We start from the raw sequence: 24,516 nt of genomic DNA on the forward strand, positions 1-24,516 counted from the left end.
TCACCCTGGTGTCTAGTCTGACTTCTTTCCCAGCCACCTGATTTCTTATTCGCCTCTCTGGGTCTTGGCTGCCTCCATTGCAAAATGGGAATAACTCAGAGCCTGCTTTACTGGGGGCCACAGGAAGCAGTTAGGAATCAATAGCGCCTGTGAATGTGGTTTGCAAAGTGTAAAGCGCTGGAGTGCAGAGGCACACTGTTAACACTGTCATCCACAAGGAGGGTTCCAGTAAGGATAATCAGAGAAGGGAAATGTGCTCTGAGACCTGGTTCTAGGCTGGGCTCAGTCAATGCCTTCATGTATCCCATCTTCAAAGCTGCTGCCTTGACACAGCCTTGTTTGCCCAGACAGGAACTGGGATATTATCTGCCCCTGCCCTAACCTGTGTTCTCAGAACTTGTCGGGATAAGGCAATAATGGTCCTAGGGTGCCTGGCTCGTCCTTGTTTCTCTGTAATTGGAAGTAGGATGTTGGGGTGCCCCTTTGGGTAGGGGACAGTGCGTTATTTTCTGCACAGGACCCCTAATGTGTGTGGCCCCTGCATGTGGAACTGGAGAATAAGAAAACCAGGAACTAACACTGGGAATAGCATCTTCCAGCAAAAACTTTGATCTTTTTCTTCTATAAACTCGCCTTTTCTGCTGCTGGGATTCCTGAGGCAACAAACTGTGGAGACAGAAAAGGGAGAGGGTGGCCCAGTCAGAGCCGGGGAGGGCGAGGCAGAGGCTTGGTGGGAAAGGCCTCAGGAGTGCCAGGGGCAGTGGTCAGCAGAGGGTTTGGGCAGGGTAGAGGGAGCCTGGGAGAAGGCCATCCTCTGGGGGCAGTGAATGTGGAGGGGCTTTAGAGAGTAGAAAAAGGAGAGGTGCCTCCTTGCCCCAGTGCCCCTAGAGAGGAGGCTCTGCCTAGCCAGGAGAGCAAGGGCATATCACACACTTCTGTGTCCATTTGCTGCCCAGCCCTAATGCAGCAGTGCTGGGTCCCAGGATCAGGCTTCCCTGGAGCTAGGAAGTAAGGGGCCTGTGGTGAGAGGGACCTAGGATCATCTCACTAGCTCTCCCAGAGTGCCTATAGCTGGACCCTGTTGGGTCTAGGACTCCAGGTTTACAGGGGGGCCACCACACTGCCTGGGCCCATTGCGTAGCTTCTACCGTTTGCAGGAGGTGGGAGCTTAGGCTGAGAACCCAAGCTGGCTGCAGTCACAGACCCCCCACCAGCACTGACCCAGGCTTGCTCTTTCCTTTCTTACGAAGCAGCTCAGAGGTCCCTTTGTCACTTGGCATCAGCGCCCTGTCGGGAAGCAGTTTTCCTGGAGGGGCGGGTGGGACACGGATGCGCAGTCGGAAGATGCATTTCTTCTTCTTAATCTCCTTGCCACACAGGAACCTGGAGTGGCAAAAGAGAGGCTTCGGCTGTCAGCTAATTCTCTACAGAGTGAAGCAGATTTCCACCAAGGCCGCCCCGAGAATAAGTCCCCAGTCCCCAGCTGGAGAATGCAGCCAAGCACCTCCCTGTCCCTGCCTCCTGAAGGCTTCTTTAGCCTTGGCCAGCTGCAAGGCCACCAGGTACAGCATAGGGCAGACCTTGCAGGACCCAGGTACTGCTGCCAGTTCTTAATGTTCTATGGCCAGGAAGCAACTGTAGGCATATCTCTTTTTTTCAACACTGGCTGAGTAGGGCCCTGAGGCTGTAGAGAGTGTTCAAATCCAGGCCTGCTCTTAGGAAGCTGAACACTGGGAGGCCAAGTGGTCTCATCCTCAAGGGGAGGTCTAGTCGAACCTCAAACCACAGGAAGGTGTAAACAGGTCACCCTGCAAGAGGCTTCAGGCAAGCTTTCACAGAAGCAGAGACTGCATCTTGTAGCTCAGAATCTCCCTGAAGCTCAAAATCTACCTAGATAGGCCCGTTACAGAGCCTGTAACTGTAACTGTATGTTTTTACAGTTCTGTAAAAACTACTTGCTGCCAAAAACTGAAGGAAGGTTGGGAACAAGAGGCTGAGGGAAGGCAGGAGCAAAGTGCTCAATACACGGTATGTGGTGGTGCACACTTGTAAACTCAGCATGGAGGAGGCTGAGGTAGGGGAATCAAGAGTTTGAGCTTGGGCCAGAATGAGAGTCTATCTCAAAAAACAACCAGCCAACCAAACAACCAACCAATCAATCAGCCAACCAACCAACTAATCAGCCAACCCGCCAGCCAGCCAACCAGCCAACCAGCTGGCCAGCCAGCCAACCAACCAACCAGCCAGCCAGCCAGCCAGCCAGCCAACCAACCAACCAGCCAGCCAGCCAGCCAGCCAGCCAGCCAGCCAACCAGCTGGCCAGCCAGCCAGCCAACAAACCAACCAACCAGCCAGCCAGCCAACCAACCGACCAGCCAACCAGCCAGCCAACCAACCAAGCCAGCCAGCCAGCCAGCCAACCAACCGACCAACCAACCATCCAACCAGTTGGCCGGCTGGCCAGCTAGCCAGCCAGTCAGCCAGCTAACCAGCTAACCAGCTAACCAAAGAATGAACTAGCCAACCAGCCAACCAACCAGTCAGCCAAGTAGCCAGCCAACCAGCCAAACAGTTGGCTAGCCAGCCAACCAGCCAACCAGCCAACCAGCCAACCAGCCAACCAGCCAACCAGCCAACCAGCCAACCAGCCAACCAGCCAACCAGCCAACCAGCCAACCAGCCAACCAGCCAACCAGCCAACCAGCCAACCAGCCAACCAACCAGCCAGCCAACCAACCAGCCAGCCAACCAACCAACCAACAAACCAACCAACCAACGGGTAAGAAGCCAAGGGCTGAGCAGGGCTGGCTGATACCCAGAGTCCATAAAGCAAAAGGATAACAGTGTAAGATGCAAACAGGGAGGCTTGTATCATAAAAGGCCTTGAACATGGCTGAGGGACAAGTGTGTGCTAAAACTTGGGATGGGAAGGCACAGGCTAGGGAAGTAGCTCAGAGGCGGAAGCCCTGAATGATGCTTTTCTAAGCTCTCTAGCTGGCTGGGGCATAGAATGGAGTTTAGCATACATCTGAGACAAGGCCCTGAGCACTTGGGAAAGCTTTGCAAAGGAAAGCCTCTAGATGTCTTTACTCCCTGGATGGTGGAAAAGAAGGAAGGAGAGCCAGGCAAGGAGCACAGCTTGAGCAGAGGATTTGTGGTAGGAAGAGCCTTCAGACTGAAATCCCAGTCAGGACCCACAGCTCTTCCTCCCTCCTTGCACTCACCGGCTTTTGTAACTGTTGAGAGCGTTGAGAAGGTGCGGCCCTCGTTCTGTCACAGGGGTGCTGGTGAGCTATGGGAAGTGGGCGAACAGGAGAGTTAGATCTACAGGAGCATCTAAGAAGGCACTGGCCTGATCCTGACTTACCCCATCTCTTGCTGCAGTGGCCTCCAAGGGAGAACCATTGGCTTGCAACCTTTTACCTCTCTGAGGTCAGTTTCCCCATCTGTGATAAAGAGGAAAGCCCCTGGCCTCAATGGTTCAGGAGCTTTACAGAGCCGAGGCTGTAGCCTAGTGGGAGACTGTCATGCACAAGGCCCTGGGCTCATTCCTCAGTGATGCTTTAAAGACATCCACACTCCTGTCCAGTGATGCCACCCTATGAGGTCTATGATACAGATCAAGTATGGAGCATGAACGAAATTACACATACACAAATGTGCTTGATGGCAGACAGAAAGAAGTTGAACTATGTGCCCAACAAGCCAACTAGGGAGGACATCAGTCCAGCCACTTAAAAGGTTATGAGAACACTAACAGCCTGAAACAGCATAACACTAACAGAGAAGAGATGACCTAAAGCAGTATGTAAATTCTTGTAAACTATAAAAAAGGGGAGGAACAGGAAATAGCCATGCTTTATTTCTAGTTATTTCCGAGTAGTGAAAATATGAATCTTTAAAAAGTATACTTGATGTTTTCATCATTTAAATTTTTCCATCAGAAACATGTTGTTTTAATGTTTATTTTTATGAATGTTTACCTGCATGCATGTGTGTGTGTGTGTGTGTGTGTGTGTGTGTGTGTATACATATCATGTGTGTGCAGTGCCCACTAGAGGCCCGAAGACGGCACTGGATCCCTGGAACCGGTGTTACAGACACTAGTGCTGGTAAGCTGCCACGCGTGTATGAGAATGAGGCTTGGGTTCTTGCAAGGGCGGTGTGAGCTCTCTTACCTGCCGAGCATTTCTCTAGCTCAGATGCATGGTTTTTTTTTTTTTTTTCATACACCAGAAAAAGTTATTTTAAAATTTCCAACTCTAGGAGTTGGTGAAGTAGCTCTGTGGCAGCCGGGCAGTGGTGATGCACGCCTTTAATCCCAGTACTTGGAAGGCAGAGGCAGGTGGATTTCTGAATTTGAGGCCGGCCTGGTCTACAGAGTGAGTTCCAGGACAGCCAGGACTACACAGAGAGACCTTGTCTTGAAAAGAAACAACAGCAGCAGCAGCAACAACAACAACAACACAAAAACCCCCAATTGTTCCAGCAGAGGACCTTGGTTTGATTTCAAGCACCAACACAGAAGCTAACAACCATCTATAGCCCCAGTTTTAGGGTGTCCAGCACCTTCTTATGGCATCTGTGGTCACTGGGCACACATAGTGTGGAGACATGCACGTGAACAAAACATTCATGTGCATTAAATAAATCTAAAAACAATACTGACTCCATTCTTCAAGGCCTTCTGTGTGTTTTATAATTTACCAAGTACCATTATAAATGGAGACATATACACAACTCACTGCAAAACATAAGGATTATCTATTTGGTGTTTTTTAATTTTTTAAAAATTATACACTTTAGTGTGTGTGTGTGTATGTGTGGTGTGTGCATGTGTGTGCGCGTGCGTGGTATGTGTGTGGTATATATGTGTGTGTGTGTGTGGTGTGTGTGTGTGTGTTTAGCATCTGCATGGATAACACATGTTTGGGAGTTAGAGGACAATTCGGGGCCTGGCTCAATTCTCACCATCTACTCTCTGGATCCTGAAGAGTGAATTCAGGCTCTCAAACTTGGTAGAGACCACCCTCATCTACTGAGGCATCTCAGTGGCCCTTGTTTGTGTTTTATAACTCTTTCTCATCAAAGAAGGGCTGGGTAGTCAGTGGGAGACATTCCTTCCTGCAGTAGTAAAGAGGCTCTGAGGGTATTGTTAGGATGGTGGCCTATGTAGCCCCATGGGGGTGTTAGGTCACTCTCCAGCTCTCTGACAATGTCAAAGTCTTTCAGTTACAGGGCACTGAGGCCCCCAGAAACACAATACAGAACAAGACCAGCAGAAGACAAAACCACTGTAATTTCTAACCTAGCCAGGAAATCTGCCAAATACCTTAGCAGAGAGTCCTGCCCTCTCCAGCCACACTTGGCACAATGCCTCAGCTCCCTGCAGCTGAGTTAGCGAGGTTCCAACTGACCACTACCCAAACCGGAGGCCAGAAAGCCCCTCCCTGGCACAGGCTTGGAGGCAAGGTTGCAGCACAAGGGTGAGAACTTGGATATCTCTGCCCTCGCCCTGCACTGAGCGATCCCGTGCAGGCACCTCTGGCACCTGGGACCTTACGTACCTTGCCAAGCTGCAGGAGCTCCCAGTGTTGGTTGACAAAGGCCAGGATCTCCTCAAAGTCAAAGTACCTCTTCTTGCTCTGTACTCCCAGGTTATAGAGGGCCAGGTGAACTATGTCCACCCTGAGTAAGAAAGCAAGGGCCAAGTGAGGGGCGGGCTCAGGGCAGAGGGAAAGGAAGAACTGGTAGGGACAGGTCCCATTCTCTCACCATCGCAGGGGCAGCCTCTCGATATACTCTGGGCCTTGGTTACACACGGAGCAGAAGAACAGGTAGAAGCTGTGTGAGAGGAGAGGGGCTGTGGTGGGAGAGCCTCTGACCCTCAGCCCACCCCATCTCTCCTCTTCCCACCTGCTTCCCATAGCAGCCACTTCTGGGCTTCCAGCCTCTGAGCAGTGGAGGGGACAGGGGCCAAGGAATATGTCTCCACCCCTCTCCAAAGATCACTGCCCTAGAATTTAGCTCAGTTCATAGGTTGGGTGATAATAGTCACCACTGTCCCTTCTGAGACCCTTCCCCTCCACATACACACTTACTTGCCAGCCACCAGCCAAAGAAGTATAATATCTGATTTGGCAGATACAATATCTCCCATTAGCCTAGCATTACCAATTACAGGCCATCCATCTCCCTAGTGGTATTTACAATAACTCTTGGTAAGGCTAAGGCAGAGACTATCATCTCTTCTTTCTGAGATATTTGTAAAGTCTGGAACTTGTGAAGGCAGAAATGTGCTCGAAGTTCCCCACAAATCAGTAGTAACTAGGCATGTAGCCCAGCATGTTCCTTTGCTGTCTCCTGGCCCAGCATAGGCAGGGTCCCTTTTCTTTTGAGCAGTCTCCTGCTGACAAGTCTAGGCTATCACAGACCTCCTTTGTATGATATCTGGTAGATAATCACCTACCGATCTCCAAACACCATAGGCTCACTGAGGCACTGTGTGCAAGCTTCATGAAACCACTGCCTACACCGGTAGCACTGCAGCATCCGTAGGTACCACCTGGAGGCACAGAAGAGCTAGGTCAGCCATATCACAGTCAGGCTCAGCAACTTACTCACCTGCCTCTACAAGAAAGGGAAGAGAACTCTGGGCCACCGTTAGAAAAGCACACCATTGGCCCTGGCCTCAAAGTACAGGTTTAATATGCAGGTTATCTGGTTGGCTTCAGATCTGGCTTGGTTTTCAGAGGAGCCTTTCGGAAGTGTGTGTGTGTGTGTGTGTGTGTGTGTGTGTGTGTGTAGGAGTGTTTTAACAACTGCCCATTAAACACTGAGAAGCACCGACTTACTAATGAATGTTACATAGATTTCTGTATACTGTTCTCCATTGTCATTCATAATGCCTCCAAGCACACCAGAAATGCTCATGGGTAATTAAGGTAACAGACTATTAGAGAGATGAAGTAGTTCAAATGGCATAGACAGAGGCTAGCTGGCCCATAAGCATAACCTCCAGACACTCTAAACTTCAGGACAGGGGAAGGAGCAGTCTGCCATCTACTGAGGGTAGAGATCCCACCTCTCTGCAGACAGCCCAAAGAAGCAGGTTTAATTGTCCTTGGAGGCCCAGGTTGGCAAGCAAGACCAGATTCTGGCCCCACAGCAAGAGAGGAGTCTCCTCCACCATCAGCAGCTGATTATCTCAGCCCATGTGAGCTTTTATATAGTTACTGATGATCACAACCACACAAAGAAAAACTTGGACGTGAACTGGGAATCAGGGGAGGCCCAGCTGCCAAAGTTCTGTGCCACGCTATGGACATTCGTCAGGCCTAGGCTCTTAGCTGCTTCATTACTTCCTCCTTTCTCAGGTGGCTCCAAGAAAAGCACTCCACCTTCTACTCTCCATTGCCATCTGCACAGGTTCTCACTCTGAGCTTACTTTCAGGGCCCTTCCCTTAAGACCTCCTGGTTCCCCTTGCTCCAGACCTGCCTTATGGCTGCTATCCTACCCGCTGGGCCCGCCCCTCAAAGCTTGATTCCCACAGACCACTCTGGGTCTCCCTCCTGAAGCCCCATCCTCCTGCAAAGTGACACAGCCTCAACACTAAAATCTGCCCTCCCTAAAATGACATCCCGAATCCGCCCCTCTAGATCCCGCCTCCATGGCCTGACGCCTAGGCCCCGCCCTCGTGACTGTCACTTCAGGCCCGTCTACCCTAGACTTAATCCCCAGCTGGCACTCCGGGTTTGCCCATCCAAGACACGCCTCCAAGGTCTAACACTAAGGCCCCGCCCCGCGGCTGTCACTCTGGGTCCACCCCTCTAGATCCCGCCTTCACAGCCAGAAACTCAGACCCCGCCCCCGAGCTGTCACGTCTCTCTAGGTCCCGCCTCAACCGCTTGACATTAAGGCCCCGCCTCATAGCTCCAGTTTCGCCCCTCCAGGTCCCGCCTCCAGACACTCATACCCCGAAGCCCAGCTGTCACTCCGAGTCAGCCCCTCCAGAGTCTGACGCTCAAGCCCCGCCTTCAAGCTGTCACTCGCAGTGCGCCCCTCCAAGTCCCGCTTCCAGAGCCTGCTACTCAAGCCCCCGCGCCCCGCCCTTCAGGCTGTCACTCAGGCCCCGCCCCCTGAGATGGGGTTCTCCCGGAGCCTGTCAGTCCCACTCTGCAGCCTGCACGTGTCCCGCTCCGTCGCCTTACTCTCCAGGCCCGCCGCAGTAGCAGTAGCATTGCTGCTGGTTGGTGCGATGGGGCGAGTCCCAGTCGAGCTCCTCCGGCTGGTAGGACAGCACCATTTTCACTGCCTGCAGCGTCTTGGCGATGGCGCCTTTCTTCAGCGCGCCGCCTTTCTAGGGGGAGATAAGGCCCAGGTCACCAACCACACCTGTCAGCACAGCTATCAGGAGAAATGCTGCCGGGGTTTGGGAAGACCCAGACAAATTATGAGCATCAGAAAAACAAGGAGCGTTTCTCACCAATCCTAAACCTCACCATCCTGTTTCCCCTAAAGATATTCATTAATAGCGTCACTTGTAATAAGAGCAACACACACACACACACACACACACACACACTCCGTGAAAGAATATATATATCTTAACAAGATTTTTAAAAAGAAGGGGCAGATACATAAGGTTGTCTTTTAATAGCAAATGGCCCTTTATTGGGGACCTCATACTGACACAAAACTATATCCATTTTATGGTTGGGGAAGCTTGAGGTTTAGAGAGGTTCTGAAATCTGGCCTAAGACAGAGAGCACCCTGTGTCTCCACAGTCCAAGTGGAGCCCTTCTGCCTAGACTACAGCATCAGCGATGAAGTCTCAGGCCTGAATCTCGTGGGGCTCTGGTCTACCCAGTTGGAAGGCAAGAAGGCAAGGGCTGGGGAATGGGGGTTGGGGCTGCTCACCCTCACAGCCAGTGCGAAAATGCAGCGTCGGCAGAACCAATGAGTGAGGAGGGGCCAGTTGGCATCTACTGCGATGGGGATGTGGCACTGTTGGTGGTAACCTGGAGCGAAGGAGGGGATGGTGAATCACTCACAAGGGAGCAGTGGCCCAAGGCCAGTTGGCCAAAGGCAGCGAGGCTAGCCAAGCTATGGCAAGCCCTAGGGAGCTCTGCCTGCCAGCTTTCATGGTACTGGCTGGTGGTACCCAGCCAGAAGCCAAGCTGATAACCAGTGAGGCACAAAAAGACGGTACTGGCCACTGCAAGGGGCACCAAGGACAAGCTCCAGCACCTGCCTCTCTGCCTAGGAGGGACACAAACTACATTTCCAATTGCTTTTGGTCGTCCTTCCCCAAGGTAGGAGGAAACAAGCCAGGGATAGAAGGAGAAATAGGAAGCTAGCTTGGACCTCAGCCAGTGCGATGTGGGAGGTGCTCGCAAAGTGGGAGGTGCTCGCAAAGTGGGAGGTGCTCGCAAAGTGGGAGGTGCTCGCAAAGTGGGAGGTGCTCGCAAAGTGGGAGGGGCCCACAGGGCAGGGCCTTTGCAGCAAGATGTTCACCCACTCACCCAGGCCACACTTCCCACAGATGAGGATCTCATTCATTGGCCCTGAAGTCTTCCCCATGCAGATGTCACACTTAGGCTCCTCTCCTGGAACACCAGCTGAAAAAGAAAAGTCCCCTCAACTCCGGTCCAGCTCACACCACCAAGAAATAGTCAAAATCATCTGTTGGGGGTTGGGGGGAGGAATCCATACTTGGATCTGGTGAAGGGCTCATAGGCCCCCTACTGGGAAACTCAGTTCTGCTGTTGACACGGCTAAGTTGACACAGAGTCTAAATTTACACTATACCTATTCAGCCTTAACCAGAGATGCGTCTGTTTCCTGTGGACTACAGAGAGTGCAGAAACATCTGTATAAAAGGCTGAGAATAAGGGACAGTTGAAGCTCCGCTCTAAACAAGACATCCACACCATACCCTCATGGGACACTCTTGAAGAGGGGCCAGGAAGAACATAAGAGCTGAAAGGCAGAAATAAGGACTGTGAAATGCCATTCTTCAAGCGTGGCCCCTGTAACGAACCCTTAACAACTGCACATGACAAAGGGTCTGCACAAGAACAGACCCATCTGTAGCATATATTCATGGCAGGGGCACAGGGGGCCTGTCCTTCACTGCTGAACAATTTCATATTGATACATTCTGGGGAAGATGGGGAGTTACTGTGTACCCATTCCACTGGATTCCAGTAGGTAGTCCCGATCCAATAACCACACAGATGGCCCTTATTGTGTGACCCAAAGGGGTCACACAACAAAACCAACAATCATGTATCTGGGAAAGGGGCAGGTAGGGAGGAGGGAAGAGGTGATGGTGGTGGGAAGGGAGGATCAGGGAAGGTTGAGGAGAGTGTAACCAGAGTGTACATGTATAAAACTGCCAGGGACTTTAGTTCTTAAATCAATCATAATAAAAACCACCAGAGCAGGAACTGAACTTCTGTGCCCTAAGCTTCCCACCCCACCCCACAAGCTGCCTCGCTGAATCTTCCCAGGCTTCAGAGGTGTCTGTTAACACCTGCTCGGAAGACGGAGAGACTGAGGCTCAAGAAGGTAAGGCCCTCGCTTAGCCGGTAAGCATGAGTGGGATTCAAACGCACAGCCACTGCTCTGCTGAGTCTGTGCTCTTCTGTCACATCCGGTTCCCTCTCCTACCTATCCCGACTCGTTTTATGTTTAAACATTTTTGTGTCAAGTGACATTTAAAACGCTTACTATCTGATAAAAATGTAGGTTTGTAAGGAGACTCCATGTTCCCATCAGTTGTGAACTCAGAAAGTCCTATTTAAACGACAGCCTCGTCCACATCTCCTCCCTGTTATTTCAATTCCAGACCCAGACCCCCATTCATTTCTCTGTAACCACTGCGTTTCTAATCAGAGCTCTCTTAAAGCACACTGCATAGCCTTTATTGCATCTAAAGTTACTTTTCTTTCCAAATGTCTAACAAATTGAAATGTCACTACAAATTTGTGTTTTGAATCAAGATCCAGGGTCCAGATTTAATGACCAGTTAATTTGCTTATCTTAGTTTATTTTAGAGCTGGGGTTCAGACCCAGGCCCTGTGCTTGCTGGGTACTCTCTCTCTCCCACTGAAGTAAACCCTCACCCTTAATACAGTTACAGAATGGCTTTTCATTTACTGGTCCCTCCTCGATGTTTTTTTCTTTTTTGTCTTCTTTTAAATATATAGTATTTTTATATTTGAAGTGCTTGCATGACTATATTAAATATATTTTTCCTTTTGGGGGGTGCAAACCAAAGACTGTACATTCTAGGTAAAGCACATCCCCCACCCACAAATACAACTTTTCGGTGTATATACATGCATGAAGGTTAGTGTATGTGTGGATGTACATGTGTACAAGTCACATTGATGGGGGGGGCAGCCATCTTTCTTTTTGAGATGGAGTCTTCCACTGAGATCTAGGGTTCACTGACTAGGCTGAGTGGCTAGTAAGCTCCAGGTATCTGTTTTTACCTCTCCAGAGCTGGCATGACAAGTGGGAACCACCATGCAAGCTTTCTTTGAAAGATACATTGGTTTTTATGAGTATGGGTTTTGCCTGCATGGATGTGTGCATCACTCCTGGGCCTGGTGTCCGTGGAGCCAGAAAAGGGTGTTGGCTCACCCAGGACTGCATTTACAGATGGCTGTGAATTCTTAGCCAGTTCTCTTAACCTCTGAGCCATCACTCCAGCCCCCATGCTCACTTTCTTATGTGGGTTCTGGGGCATCAAATCCAGGTGCTTGTGCTATCGAGATAAGTATTTTACTGACTGAGTCACCTTCCCACACTCTCCTTAAACACATTTGAAAATGATTTTTAAGCTAAATTTCAGTTATGTGTATATACACACACATATATATGTATGTATATGTGGGGGTATGTGTGTATGAGTGCAGGTGCCCTGTTAGGTCAGAGGCATTAGAGTCCTAAGCTAGAGTTACAGGCAGTTGTGAGCCATGAGACGTGAGTTCTAGGAACCAGACTCAGGACTTCTGCAGGAGCAGTACATGCTTGTAACCGCTAAGCCATCTCTCCAACCCCTTAAATACATCTTGATGCATTACTTCTGCTTTCTAACTCCAGAGGGCCGCCTGAAATTTTTCTTGTTTTGTTTCTAGAGATTTTGAGTCTTGCTATGTGGCTCAGGCTGGCCTTGAACTGGTGATCCCCCCCTCCTCATTCTCCTTAGGATGAAAGTTTTTGTAAAGGCAGAAATGGTATTTCTGGCAAGCAGTAAATGGTTCAAGATGTATTTATTGACTAAGTGGCCAGGAAAGGACCCTGCCTTGTTCAACACCCAAGGAAGGTGGTTGAGTCTTAGCTCCCTTAATAAAGTGATATCTTAACTGCATTATGCCCAGCCTTGAACATTCATCTTAGGGGATGCCAAAGGGTCACCTGCTTGTCAGGAGCAATCAGCTGGATATGGGACAACCTGTTACTAGCTACACACTTGCTGTGCCCCACCTGGTTCCTGGCACACAGTGGGATGCTTCCTAAACCCTGAGAAGTTGAAACATGACATAGCACCTATGACTACAGCGGCTGGAGTTTTGTGCTTTTCATAGAGGTGTAGCCAGTAGGGGATGCTCATAGCTTTGTATCTATAGAAAACAGAGTTAGATTGCAAGGGACTGGGGTGGGGGGGTGGGGACAGTAGTCCCTGGCCACAGAGTTTTGGAGGAAAAGAAATTTGTTTGTTTCAAAGACATAAAAACTGACTTAGTCCCGTGGTCCACTTGGCTGGCTTCTTGGAATAATCTTTTTCAGTAACAGATTCTTAGGAACTTCCTTCCTACAGTGCAGCAGCACTGAGATGGGCATTTGACACACATGCATCACCGTATCTGAGCTTCCCAACAGTGATGTCAGAAAAGTGACATCACTGCTTAAGGCTGTGTAGCTTTGTAGTAGATACATTGGGAATGAGGTCCAGAGTCTGTCTGACCCGAGAACCTGCCTCAGTGGGCCACATCTGTTCTGTTAAGGATAAATGATATTTAATAGGTTTCTTCTCTCATGCCAGTGGTCATGGGTGCTATGCCATGGTCATAGTTCCATGATAAAGACACATGGTTATTGTGACTAGTGATCACCCAAATCTGTCCTATGGAGATTGAATGACCCCAACTGGCTGTATCTCTAACGGAGTGTCAGCTATCTGAAGGCAGGAGTGACACTCAGTCCAGCTCCCTTTTCATCCTGACAGATGATCCAGCTACATCTCTGCCTGGCCATTTTTATGCTTTCCTGGCTACACGTCACCCTTATCTCCCCCACCCATTTTCTTCACATGCAAATAGGGAACACAGTTCAAGTCTATAACTGACAACCCCTCTCCTCTGGCCTCTTCCTCCTCCCTAGCTCTAGGAGACTCAGAGTAGCAGGTGCCATTCAGGAAGGACACAAACTGCAGGCCTGAGACCCAGTCCAAGCACTGTTGGTGCTAAGACAAGCCAAGTTCCTCTTCCATTTGCCCTGCTTCCAGCTTGAAGTATAAGCACTCAGAAAGGAGAGCCCTGAGTAGAAATTTAGTTATCATTTCTGATGGGCCCAAGATGAGTACTCAAGACCTGGGGCTCATAGACAGCACAGATGCCAGGGAAAAAAGGTGACAGAGAAGGAAAAACTGAAGGCACGGGGAAGCGGCAGTAGACACTTGGACACTCACCATGCTGGATGTCCTTCCACAGGACCCAGTATTTGGAATTATCTTCAAAAGTTACAAGGCAGCTTTGCTTAGGACTGCTGACCTGAGGAAAGAGAAGAGAAGCGTGGAGGAGCAGCAGGGAGGAGCTGGGTCTCAGTCTTCCTCCATCTCCTGGCCTTGTGCTTCAGAAGACAGGCCAGAAGGAGAGGGGGTAGGGAGAGTGCTCCCTACCTCGGAGTGTGGCCATCAGGAACAGTGGGATGACTTATAGGGATGCTTTGAAGGGTAGAAGAGCAGGCCAGACAGTCATTTGTGCCCTGCCTAGCCTGGTGCTTGCTGAAGTTCTTTGAAGAACCTGCTGGGCCACACTGCACTTGAGGATAGAGCCTGCAAAGCCAGTCTCTGGTCCCTTCCACTTTCACCTTCTAGGCATGAAGGATAAAAAGGGACAAGCCTGGGCCCAAGGGCCAGAGCAGACTCACCCGCTTGATCTTGCCGAGGTAGTATAGTCCGTCTGTCCACCGGCATAGCACAAACTGTCCCTCCGTCACCTTAGACATCAAGTCTTTGAAGTTCTTTTTGGTCTTAGACAGGGCCCCCTTGTTAGGGCTGGTGGCACCAAAGGCTTCCTGAGTCCCTGGTTCCAGAGCTTGAGTCTCCATCAGCTTCTGCTGACACCAGAGGAGAAAGAACAATGTTTATCTTGCCTCCTGCTCCTGAAATCCTGTAAGGCTCCCAAACACGTTTACTGACAGGACAACCCTGGAAGGGAGACATTATTATCTCATTCTACAGATAGGGAAACAGGAGACGCAAGAAGTGGTTGATGGTCCAGATGCAGAGCCATGGCTCACGGGGAGTCAAGGTGGCTCTATACCATACCACGCTGCTTCTAAGAGAGGGTATCTTCCCACCATACCTGGTGCGAAGGACCCACAGATCTGAATCTGTGACATGAACAGTGAGTGACATGTCCAGGAGGCTGAGGCTTTGTCCTATATGTAGGCTCGATTCCGAGGAAGCAAGCACTTAAGATGTTATGATTCCCCTAAGATGTCTTCAGAGAAAAGCCCACCTAGCAATGAAGATTCTTGAGGTGGGGTGGGAACGGAGTGACACAGCCACAGGCCCCTCTTTTGCAATTCCCATTTCTGTCCTGGATTAACTGATGACTTCATGAGAACCAGTGCAGGGCATTTAAACCTACCACATACACATCAGCTCAAAGCAGCTAAGCCATTACCACACCAGCCTAACACATCTAGCTCTTTCCGTCCCATTAAAGTGCTGCTTCCTTTTGCTTCTTTGTTCCTGATCCGTGTCTCCGTGGTGGTTACTTCTCCACCCAGTGTACTGCCATAGCGGCTTCTGGTCTGAGAATCTCCGAATCTCCCCCTAGAGTGGTTGGAGCATCCTGCCTGATTCCCCACTATGTCCTGCTTCCAACTCTGTCTCATTTTTCCTCATCAATTATTTCATTCACCTTTTCCAAGCCTATTTCCAGAGCCTATTGCTTGCTACTGCCTGGCACCTGGAACGGGGAGCCTCAGGGCACTCAGCTTCCCTACCTCAATCTTCCAGAAGGTTTTTGGCTTCCCAAACTTGCATTGGTGGTCAGCTTTATTGCTTTCTCCCCTCCGTGGCCTCACTTGGCATCATATCCCTCCACATACACTCTCCTAAGGTCAAACACAGCTTCCTTAAGATGCAGTGTGTGGGGACGGTGGGGGCGGTCCTGCTCAGGGTGCCTCCCTCAGCCTAGGTGTTGGGCACCTGGTGCTCTGCCAGCCCACAAGAAGACAGCTCTGGGTGTGTTTTCCTGTGAGTGCCTCCTCAGAGACTGTAGGATAGTCTATGGCAGTGTGCCAGTCCTATATGTGAAACTAAATACACGTGGACATGTGAGGGGCCTGGGGCGGTGGGGCATAGTCAGGGTCCCAAGTCTCCGGATGATGGGAGTCAACCTCCTTCTGCCTTCTCCTTCCTGTCTTTTACTCCAGGGCAGAGGCACAAGCACCAGGTAAGGGCTGTAGTCAGAACTTTTGCCCTCTTCCCTGGCACTTGGCTCTTTGGGAGCTGGGAGGTCCCTGCTTGCTCGGGCCTGGAGTGCGGCCGGCCTCGGCAGGTTCACAAACTGACATTTCCTCCCCCACTGAGCTTTTGGGGGCAGGCCGGGTCGCTGCGCCCCCCGAGGCCGTGATGGGCCCCCGGGTGGTGGCCCCCCCATCCCGCCTCCATCCTCCTGGAGAGGGCCCCCGCGGGCTGTGATTGGTTGATTCAAACCCATCGGCACAGAAATGCTTGTTTGCGGGTTCCCGTCGGCGTCCAGTTCAAATCCGCGGCACTGGGCGCGCGGGGCCGGGCGGGGGCAGGAAGCGCGGATGATTCATGCGCCGAGGCCTCTCCAGGGCGGCCGTTGGCTTTTTAAAAGGGTGTTCAGGGGGGAGGATAGCTTGAAAAATGTGTCCCCTTCAGCTTCAGGCACTCCTTTCCTCAGTTGCTCTAATTGCAAACTTTCCCGGCTCCCAGCCGATCGTAGCCTGACTTTGGACGTGAGCAAAATCCCAAATGCCCTGCCTAGCCTCCCCTCCATAGCTTCAAATGGAAAAGAAAAGACACGCGGCCACAAACGGAGACCTGTCACCCACACCCTGTCCAACGCCGGGTATGTGGCTGGGACTCCCGCTGCCCTGAGGGTGCCGCTCGGGCTCCATCTCTGTCCCCATCCCACAAGCGCGCAGCTCCGCAGTACTCCAGCCCCCGCCCGGGGATCGTAGGGCTCAACCTAGGTTTCTAGGAGAGGGGTGTGTGCAGGGATTGAAGCATGAACCGCGGACACTCCGGGGGCGCCCGCAGCGCGGGACTTACCGCGAGGCAGCGCGTCAGCCGGTCCTACTTGGAGTCTGGCCACCAGGCACATCGGCAGCAGCGGTGCGCTCGGCCCAGGGCTGCCCGGTCGAGTGTCCGCCCCTGGGGCCGGGGTAGGGGTCTCGGCGGGGGCGGGGAGGGGCGGGGGCGCCGCGGGGAGGAGGGGACGCAGGGAGGGAGGGGCCGGTGAGCTCAGGAAGGGAGCCCCCGGGCGCGGGGCGCCATCTTTTTCGCGTTTTCCCGCGAATTATTGACGTCCCCGCTTATGTAATTAGCAGGGGCCGCACCGGCTTCGCCATTGGAGCCCGCGGCCGGCGGGGCCCCGCAGCGTCTCCCGGGGCCGCCCCCGCGCAGCGAGCCGAGCGGGCACACGCGGAAACACAGCTGCACAGACCCACGGCTGGGCAGGCGTACGCACACCACACGCACACAGCTACTACACGCAGACCTTTCACGACCCGGGTAGGTCTCCCAGCACCTTGATCTTACAGCACCGACATTCCCCACCACTCCCTGGAGACCAGGGCAAGCCTAAGAGAATCAGACACAGGACACACACACACACACACACACACACACACACACACACACACATATGTGTGCCATAAGTCACGACACTCAGAATGACTCTGCCCTCAGCATAGACTCCCGCGAAACCACGTGCAAGGCACACACAAGTCAGCAGCATAGAGCCCCGATACAGTGACCACAAGACCCACTCGAGTATGCCAGTCACGCACTGTAGACATAACACTGTAGAGTTAACAGTAAGAGAGATAGTCACATAGACCATGTGCACAAACACAGCAAATATGTAAAGGGCAAACTTAAGGCAGATCTTGTGGATAGGATCCAATCAGATAAGATCTCCCTCCGGGAGAAAAGAAAAAGTGTCCTCAACCAGACGCACTCTTGGCGCCAGGGCTGGAGATAGCGCTGGTCAACACCCCTTACCTGCATCCCTGCTTTCAATCTGGATTGCCCACTGCACCTGCTAGCATGGCCCCCTGCAGACACACCCTGCTGGGATGAGTGCATTCTTGGTGTGACTGTGCACTGCTCTTTCCTCCCAGAGCCTTCCCTGTTCATTTTACAGTGGCCACACTGGCACTCTGCTTCTTGGGGTGTGGGCAGCCTGGTCTGCAGCTCTTGCCTGCCTTCCACCTTTGTCCCCCAGCTTGAGATACAGGAGTTCTCTTCCACATGTCCACATTCCCCTTTACCCCTGGGTCTTCCTGCTTCTCTGGTCCTCCTGGGGATTTGACCCACAGCAGAATCTGGTTAATTTGAGCATCTGTCTCCCTTTGCTGAGCCTGGAAAGGAAGTTGGTAGCAGCCCCACCAGACAGGCTCTTCCAGCCTAGGAAGGCATAGCTGCACATCACCTTCTGCAGAGATAACACCTCTCTGTCCAGGAAGCTCTGTCATGAGCCTCTAGGCTGTCCAGAGGCACCCTTAGGATTCCAGGGGCAGAGACAAAAGAGCAAGCCTGTCTCTGCTCAGAGGCTGGCGCCACCTATTCCTGGATGTGAGACTGAGTGAGTCACTTTAGCTGTCCAGCTGTTGGGAAAGTTAGAGGCACTGCGTACAAAGCCCCTGTGACCCATGAGTGTGGGCAGAAGGTAAGTCGTGTGATTGGTCCAGTCTGTCTTCATCCACTCTTCTCTTGTGTGGGGCTACGACTGGCTTAGGACACACAAGCAAGTAAGAGAAATGGGGCCTGTAGTCCGGTGAGGTAGCCAGTACAGGGATAACGCATTTATGTAAAAAAGATGTTTGACATGGAATTAGGGAATTGTTGCTCTGAGGCCAGTTCTGCCTCTGAGCAGAGGGATTGTGGGTAAGCTAGCCCCCAAGGTTTATTAATATACTATATCCTATCTGTTCCAAAGCAGGGGCAAGATTACTCTGTCTCACAGGGTCATCGCTCAGATAAAGGTTACCATAGGCTCAAGAAGGAGCAGGTGCTTTGGTAAACTCCAGAGCGACATGTGAAACCAGAAGGTGTTGACGTACTAACGACAGAAGACTGTAATGCCACAGGAAAGGCTGTATGTCACTCACAGTGATTTACAGCCTAAGCTCCAGGGAGAAACTGGCATTTGACAGGATGCAGAGACAGAGGCATGTATTTCAGGAGGAGGGAATTGAATGGACTGGCAAAAAAAAAAAAAAAAAAAAAAATCCAGGTTAAAAAAAATAATAAGTGCTAGCCAGGTGTGGTAGTGTCGGCTTTTAATCCCAGCACTTGGGAGGCAGAGGCAGGCGGATTTCTGAGTTCAAGGCCAGCCTGGTCTACATACAGAGCAAGTTCCAGGACAACCAGGGCTACACTGAGAAACCCTGTCTTGAAAAAATTTAAAAAAAAATTAGTGCTTGCTTAGGTAATATATATACTAAAATTTGAACAATACAGAGAAACTTAGTATGGCCCCTGTGCAAGGACGACATGCAGATTCATGAGTAGTCCATGTCTTCCACATGTCTTAGTTATGGAAAGTGCTGTGAACAGACACCATAACCAAGGCAGCTCTTATAAGGGCAACATTTAATTGAGACTGGCTTACAGGTTCAGAGGCTCAGTCCATTATCATCAAAGCAAGAGCCTGGCAGCATCCAGACAGGCATGGTGCTGGAGAAGCCACCAGTTCTACATCTTCTTCTGCCAGGAGCAGACTGTTTTCAGGCAATTCAGAGTGTCTGAAAGCCCACTGCCGCAGTGACACACTTTCTCTAACAGGCCACACCTCCTAATAGTGACACTCCCCAGGCCAAGCATATACAAGCCACCACATTCCACTGTTTGGCCCCCATAGGCTTGTTCAAACACATGAGTCTATGGGTTCAAACACATACCTAGCCATAGCATAATGCTAAAAACCTAAAGTCTATAACAATCTCAATAATGTTAAAAGTCCAAAGTTCAAAGTCTCTTCTGATGTTCATCCAATCACTTACTGTAATCCCCTAAAAAATCAAAAAGCAGATCACATACCTCCAACATCACAGGATATATATTATTATTCCAAAATGACATAGTGAGGAAATACTGAAAACCAAAGCAAGACCAAAAAAAACCAGCTGGGGAAACTCCAAACTCTGCATCTCCATGTCTGATGTCAAATGCTCTTCAGATCTCCAACTCCTTTCAGCTTTATTGACTGCAACACACTTCTTTCTCCTGGGCTGCTTCCACTCCCTGTGAGCAGCTTTCCTCAGCAGGTATCCCAACAGCTCTGGCATCTCTAACGTCTTGGCGTCTCCAAGACAACTTCAGCTTTACAGCTTCTTGTTCTAATATCTGGGATCCACACATGATCTTCTGGGCTCCTCCAAAGGCTGGTATCACTTCTCCAGCTCTGCCCTCGGTAGCACTCTAGGCTCTGGTTGACTGCATTCCATGGCTGCTGCTGTTCTTGGTGATCATCCTATGGTACTGACATCTCCAATACTCCACTGCACTCTTCCACTGCAACCAGGCTTCACGAATAGCCTCTCATAGGCTTCCTTCATGGTGCCAAGCCTCAACTCCTTTGCATGACCCCTTCAGTCCTGGGCCATCAATTGCAACTGAGGCTGCACCTTCACCAATGACCTTCCATGGCCTCTCACAGTGCCAAGCCTCAGCTGCTCTCCATGACCCCTTCATACCTTCAAAACCAGTACCACCCGGGTGACTCTTACACATTACCAAGTCCAGCTGAAACATGAGCTACAGCCTTGGCTATCTCTGGAATGCATTTTCTTTGTGTTAAAAAAAAAAAAAAAAACAAACCAAAAAACAAAAACCACTTCCCTCAAAAGATGTCACCTCAGTGTTGCTAATCTCTTCTTAGTCACCACTAATTTCTTAGCTCTAGCTCATCAGCACCAATAGTCCCAGTAGTCTCCTACTCTTGATTCTAAAGCCAGAGACACATGGCTGAAGCTGCCGAGTACTGCTGCTTCCTGGAGCTGGAACATGGCGTGGCCCCTTGCTCTATTATGTTATCACCAGCTTTCTGTTTTCCAACTCCTTCACCGCCTAAGGTTGGCTGTCCTGGGATTTGTCTGTAGATTGACCTTGAACTCATCAAAATGCTCTTCATGAAACTAAACCACAGCACGGAGTCTAAACTGGGTTGTTTTGAGTCTTTCTTTGTCAGTACAATTAATCTGAGTCTCTTCACCTCAGCCTCAGACAAGGGCAAAAAGCAGCCACGGTCTTCACCAAAATATCCCAAGAATAGTCTCAGTCACATGCTAAGATTCTTCTCCTCTGGAGCCTCTAGAATCAGGCTTCCACAGTTCAAATCGCCCTCAGCAACACAGTCTTCCATATTTCTACCAGGATATCCCATTAAGCCCCACTTAAAGCATTTCACTGCTTTCCAAAGAGCCAAAATGCACATTCTTCCAAACAAAAGCACGTTCAGTTCACTATCACACCAACCAATACCCTAGTCCCTGATTCCAACTTCTGTCTTAGTTGGGGTTTCCATTACTGGGAAGAGACACCTTCCTTGATCAAGGCAATTCTTATAAAGGACAACATTTAATTGGGGCTGGCTTACAGGTTCGAGGTCCAGTCTATCATCAAGGCAGGATCATGACAGCATCCAGGCAGGCATGGTGCTGGAGAAGCTGAGAGTTCTACATTTTCATTGAAAGGAAGCCAGGAGCAGACTGTTTTTAGGCAATTAGGAGGAGGGTCTGAAAACCCATCCCCACAGTGACACACTTCCTCCAACAAGGCCACACCTCCTAATAGTCCACTGCCTGGGCCAAGCATATTTAAACCACTATGCTCCATAAGAATGTTGTTAGCTGCACTTCTGTGTTTTCCTCTTGTCTCCCTCTGCCCCCAGGTGTTGATGTTGAAAAACTTTAAATAAGACTGATTTAAAATTTAAAGCTAGGCAAAAGATCTCAACAGATCATTCCCAAAAGAGGAAACCCAATAGCCAAAGTAGCCAAAAATAAGAAGAGCCGTTCACCTTCACTGGCCATGCAAGAAGGACTCATGGCCATGCAAATTGAAGGACTGTGCCACACCATCAGATGTCCCCAATGACAAAGCACTGAAGTCTGTCTGCCTTAGGGAATGGAGGCAGTTAGGGTGCAGGACAGGGGCCTCTCGAATTTGCCGATGGAGATGTCAGTTGCTAGGACTTTGAAGAGCTGTTGGGTAATGTCAAGTGGGATTTAAGATGCTGGTGCCTTCAGTTGAGTGTCACTTGGCATGCAACAAATAGAAAATAGAACCAACAAATAGAAAATAAAGGAGAGGAAGAAAGAAATCGCTTACTCACTAACAGCAGCAGTCCAGATACATACAGTGTGATAGGTTCATACAACAGAACTGTATCCTGAGAGAAACTAATGTAAGACAGTGAACCCTAGCACACACCCTGTAGGGGAAAATGAGCATGGAGGTACCTAGGTATTGGGTAGTGAAAAATGAAACATTTGAGGCTCCGCTGTGCATTGGTTTTAGTGACAGTCAGGTGGTGTAGAAGTATTAACCATGCAGGAACAATGAAAGATGCCTGTCTTAGCTAGGGAGAGAAAGGTCTGGGATTAGAAAGAAGCAAAGAGGTAGGTTTAATCAGGTCTGTAAGATTTTCCTTCTCAGGAGAAAAACCAAGTATGTCGAAATGTGAGGATTTGATGGAGCTGGGTGGCTGATTCATACTTGTCTCTGTTTCTCTTCCGAGCTGCGGTTTTCCCCCGTTCTATGCGGTTCTGTAGTGGTTTTCCTCAGGATTGGAACTTTCCCTAGTGAAAGGAAGAGGCAGTAACTAGAAGCATTGAAACCCACAGGGCCCCAAGAGTTCATGAAAATTAGAAGATTCACAACCCCTCCTCCTGTAAAAGGTCTTAAAAGTAGTAAACAACGGGGCTGGAGAGAAGGTTCAGTGGGCTAAGTGCTTGCTTGATAACCATGAGGGTATGATACTAATCCCCAGAACTCACCGCACGATCTCAGTGGGCACAGTGGATTGATTCAGAGTGGAGGCAGGCAGATATAGCAGCCACCAAGTCTACCTGAAACAGATCCAGGCACTCTGGAGGCAGAGGAAGGCAGATCTCTGTGAGTTCTAGGACAGCCAGGGTTACAAAGAGAAACCCTGTCTCAGGAGGGAAAAAAAAGTGTTTTATGTGTCCTAGGGAAGAGTTACAAGTAATCCAGTCATTGTAAAGGTGGGAGGCACACAGAACCCAAAGAGATAGAGGAAGACACCTGACAGTGAGCTCAGACCTTCACTGTGTACACATGGGCAAACGTACCTGCACTCACAAGCATATACTCCAATGGAGCGAACATTTTCTGGAGAGAGAGAGGACTCTGATGAAGCTGCCTGTAAGGTGGGAGATCCAGGGGCATGGATTTAGTGAGCTGTCACCCATGATGAGGTGGGCTTTTTGGCAATGCAGCTGCCTGTAAGTTACCCATGCTACTATAGTTAGCTGCAGTAAACTCACTGCTCTAGCTATTTGGGGCAAACAGGTGTTTGTTTGTTCAAGGTTCCCAGGGAAGACACATTGGGACATCTGGCCATTGAGGCACAGGAAGCCCTGAGCAGACTGTGGATGGGGAAGCTTGAGGCAGGGCAGCACGTTGGGTGTGCAGCACGTTAGGTGTGCAGGCGGTTATGGCTCACAGCTCCGCTATGACTGGCATTAGCTGTCCTTCTCTTTTAAGACTTATTACAACTTGGTGAGCCAGGTTTGACAGACGTCAGGGAGAGGATGGGGGTTTAGAGTGACAGTGGGATTTCTATACAACACACACACATACCACACAATACACACACAGCGCACACAGCACAAAAACACACACAGCACATACACATACAACACACACATACCACACACAGATACACAGACAGACACACCACACCATACACATAACACAAACACAGATGCATACACAGATACATACATAGACACACACACACACACACAGCACACACAAATACACACACAGCACACACACACACACATACAACACACACACACAGATACACACACCACACACAGAGACACACACACCACACACACAGATGAGTACACAGACACATAGATACACAGACACACAGACAGACACACCACACCACACCATACACACAACACAAACACAGATTCACACACAGATACATACACAGACACACAGACACACACACACAGCACACACAAATACACACACAGCACACACACACGTACACACATAGCACACACAGCACACACAAATACACAGCACACACACATACCACACACACATACACACACAGCACACACACAGATGCATACACAGACACATAGACACACAGACAGACACAGACAGATACACATACCACACCACACCATACACACACCACACACACACACCAGGGCATGCTCCACCCCCTCAGCTGTGCCTCCTCACCACTCAGCACAGCTCCCCTTTTTCATTCAGTTACGGGGGGAGATGCAGAATTAGGCAAGTAAGAAAACAACGCCCCTGGAGAAGGTCTCCATTTTACACCTAGAACTGCCTTTCCTGGACTGCGGCTCCCAAACAATAAGTCACTTGTTTCGGGCACACAGTCACTGACTTTGAGAGAGCATTGTTTTGTTCCAGGACCATTTGCTCAAGTCATAAGCAACTTATCATTCTTGAGAGTGCTATATGAAGCGAACACACTTTTCACAGACATTTGAATGTTACCATCTTTAAAAAAAAAATATTTGAATATCCAGTCTTCCGGAGTAAATTAATCATGCAGGTGACTAGCTGCTGTCTAAATCTGGGAGTCAGTTTAGAATTCTCTCTCCACGGAGGTGTTGATTTTTCAAATGACGGTAGAAAACATTGCATTAACATGTTTAAAAACAAAAAATGCCTGTGGCCTTGGTTAGTGGCCAAGCTGTAAACTTTTTACCTGTGGCTTTTGTGGGTAAATAGCAGAAGCCAAGTGTCTACCTTGTAGAGAGAGAACCTTTAC

General features: G+C 50.0%; 1 protein-coding gene and 1 non-coding gene across 5 annotated transcripts in view; one reads left to right on the forward strand and one right to left on the reverse strand.

Annotated features, from left to right (window-relative positions):
- Positions 1-21,317, reverse strand: part of Phf19 (PHD finger protein 19) — a 26,147-nt gene extending 4,830 nt beyond the window's left edge. The window contains exons 1-12 of one of the 4 annotated variants that reach the window (XM_076928571.1): positions 21,103-21,317; positions 14,165-14,350; positions 13,704-13,785; positions 9,526-9,621; positions 8,921-9,021; positions 8,212-8,360; positions 6,470-6,565; positions 5,776-5,844; positions 5,568-5,688; positions 3,225-3,292; positions 1,222-1,383; positions 579-666 (exon numbers count right to left, since the gene is read on the reverse strand). In XM_076928571.1, the coding sequence (XP_076784686.1) occupies positions 579-666; positions 1,222-1,383; positions 3,225-3,292; positions 5,568-5,688; positions 5,776-5,844; positions 6,470-6,565; positions 8,212-8,360; positions 8,921-9,021; positions 9,526-9,621; positions 13,704-13,785; positions 14,165-14,344 (1,212 nt within the window). In that variant the 5' untranslated portion in view covers positions 14,345-14,350; positions 21,103-21,317. Of the gene's footprint in view, positions 1-578; positions 667-1,221; positions 1,384-3,224; positions 3,293-5,567; positions 5,689-5,775; positions 5,845-6,469; positions 6,566-8,211; positions 8,361-8,920; positions 9,022-9,525; positions 9,622-13,703; positions 13,786-14,164; positions 14,354-16,550; positions 16,677-21,102 lie in introns of those variants that run through there. The other 3 variants (XM_076928572.1, XM_034495211.2, XR_013108535.1) reach the window with 3 other exon arrangements.
- On the forward strand, positions 18,922-19,028 carry LOC117704886 (U6 spliceosomal RNA). Its single transcript, XR_004606392.1, has one exon. It is a non-coding gene; the product is annotated as a U6 spliceosomal RNA (small nuclear RNA).
- Positions 21,318-24,516: the final 3,199 nt, after the last annotated feature.

Source organism: Arvicanthis niloticus, chromosome 2 (genome assembly GCF_011762505.2).
Source record: "Arvicanthis niloticus isolate mArvNil1 chromosome 2, mArvNil1.pat.X, whole genome shotgun sequence".
Classification (NCBI taxonomy): Eukaryota; Metazoa; Chordata; class Mammalia; order Rodentia; family Muridae; genus Arvicanthis; species Arvicanthis niloticus.